Source organism: Penaeus chinensis, chromosome 6 (assembly GCF_019202785.1).
Source record: "Penaeus chinensis breed Huanghai No. 1 chromosome 6, ASM1920278v2, whole genome shotgun sequence".
Lineage (NCBI taxonomy): Eukaryota > Metazoa > Arthropoda > Malacostraca > Decapoda > Penaeidae > Penaeus > Penaeus chinensis.
The window spans coordinates 33,887,209-33,889,708 of NC_061824.1; the positions used below are offsets into that span (position 1 = coordinate 33,887,209).

General features: G+C 38.6%; 1 protein-coding gene across 1 annotated transcript in view; it reads left to right on the forward strand.

The window, feature by feature from the left end:
• Nucleotides 1-2,500, forward strand: part of LOC125026248 (G-protein coupled receptor GRL101-like) — a 417,698-nt gene that overhangs the window by 313,640 nt on the left and 101,558 nt on the right. The window contains 1 exon segment of the mRNA XM_047614550.1: nt 876-998. Coding sequence (XP_047470506.1) covers nt 876-998 — 123 coding nt within the window.

Genomic DNA, 2,500 nt, shown 5'->3' on the forward strand with positions numbered 1-2,500 from the left:
GTGTATCTATACATGTATATATATATGTATATATATATGTATGTATGTGTGTGTGTGTGTGTGTGTGTGTGTGTGTGTGTGTGTGTGTGTGTGTGTGTGTGTGTGTGTGTGTGTGCAACGAGCAGAATGGAAGCTAGTAGGGAAGGTGGATATACCAGCTGCGCTCCTGGATGGTTTAACGACAATACAAAAGACATGAGAATGTAAAGGAAAACAGGGAAGGACAAAGACGGAGTCAGCAAAACAGATGATAAACAAGGAAGAGTCGAGAAAACAGTTGTGTTGAAGTAATGATGATGTTAGAAGTCAAAATACATACCTGAACAACAGTCCAACCACGGTGGCACAACATCCTGTGTTGGGCGAAAATAACACAACAGTTTAGTCAGAATCACCTGGAAATCCAACACACAGCTTAAATAAAAGGAGAGAATAAACCAGACTGAATTTCTGATCTTGAAAATTAACATTCTTCGTTTCCGGTATAATCCGGGGTTTTTCAAAATTTAAATATGCAAATTTTATTACAACTTTACAATGTAAATGCGTAAAACGATCTTGTGTTTGGACATACCACCTCTCCCCCCCCCCCCCTCTCTCTCTATTTGTGAGAGGAAAGGCCAGTTCTAATGTTTTCCTTATTTATGTACGAGTATTATTGTTTCATGATTATTATATCACAATTATTACCATTTTATGATTATTATTATTTCATAATGATTATTTTATATGATTATCACTATTTTATGATGAATATTTTTTTATGATTATCATGATTTTACGACGACGAATTTCTATAATTATCACTATTCATTATTTATTTTTAGTACGTGTATAGGCCTACAATACTAATTAGTTACCCTCTCTCCCTTCAGCCAACCACGAGTGTTTCTACCCCGACTTCCGCTGCAAGAACAGAGAATGCATCCGCCCATTATTAGTATGCGATGGTGTTGAGAACTGCATTGATGGCACAGACGAGTCGGAGTGTGATCCAGGTCAGTAAACATATTGATAAGAATAATCTATAATAATTGATAATTCATAGGAATAATAATCTATGAGAATGGTTTATAAGAATGATTCATTCACCACTACACATATAATTATTTGTAGAGCATATGAGAGCACTATTATACTCGCAAGAATCAATTTTCTATAAAGAATATCTTTGGAGACACCCGAAGTACACCGATCACGAACTAGTGATCTAGCACATAAAAGAGTATTAACGATAACACAGACACTTAAACAATAGTACACAAATGGAACACTTGCAAACGAGCAATATGCAATAGCACATAAATGAGCATTAACGATAACTTCAGACACTTAAACAATAGTACACAAATGGGACACTTGCAAACGAGCAATATGCAATAGCACATAAATGAGCATTAACGATAACTTCAGACACTTAAACAATAGTACACTAATGGGACACTTGCAAACGAGCAATATGCAATAGCACATGAATGAGCATTAACGATAACTTCAGACACTTAAACAATAGTACACTAATGGGACACTTGCAAACGAGCAATATGCAATAGCACATGAATGAGCATTAACGATAACTTCAGACACTTAATAGTACACAAATGGGACACTTGCAAACGAGCACTAGTCTTAGCTAGTATTTTAAAGACCCCCAGTGACCATTACATAGAGCGACCTAGAATATGGCTTATAGACGCACTAATAGTTAGCCCGGAGCCTATAACCTGGCTAAATGTGACTTTCAACTTCGCTTTTAAAATCTTTAATCTGATTTATTTCCCCGTCTGTTGCCGTTCGATGCTTTCAAGACAGGGCCTTAGTTTTAATTGTTCTGTCACTAAACATTTGTATTTGAATATTGTCCTTTTTATGTATAACCGCCATGGAATATATGCGTAATATCCATTGTGCATACTATTACAATCATGTACACACAATATTTTAGCACATGCGGTCACACACACGCAGACACACGGACATACACACACACAGACACACACACACACACACACACGCACACGCACACGCATACGCACACGCACACGCACACGCACACACACACAAACAAACAAACAAACAAACAAACAAACAAACAAACACACACACACACACACAGATACCGACACACAACACAACACAACACACACACAGATACAGGCACACACACAGATACAGGCACACACACACACACACACACACACACACACACACACACACACACACACACACACATAGATACCGACACACAACACAACACACACACAGATACAGGCACACACACAGATACAGGCACACACATAGATACAGGCACACACACACACACACACACACATAGATACCGACACACAACACAACACAACACACACACAGATACAGGCACACACAGATACAGGCACACACACAGATACAGGCACACACAGATACAGGCACACACACAGATACACACACACACACACACACACACACACACACACACACACACACACACACACACACACTC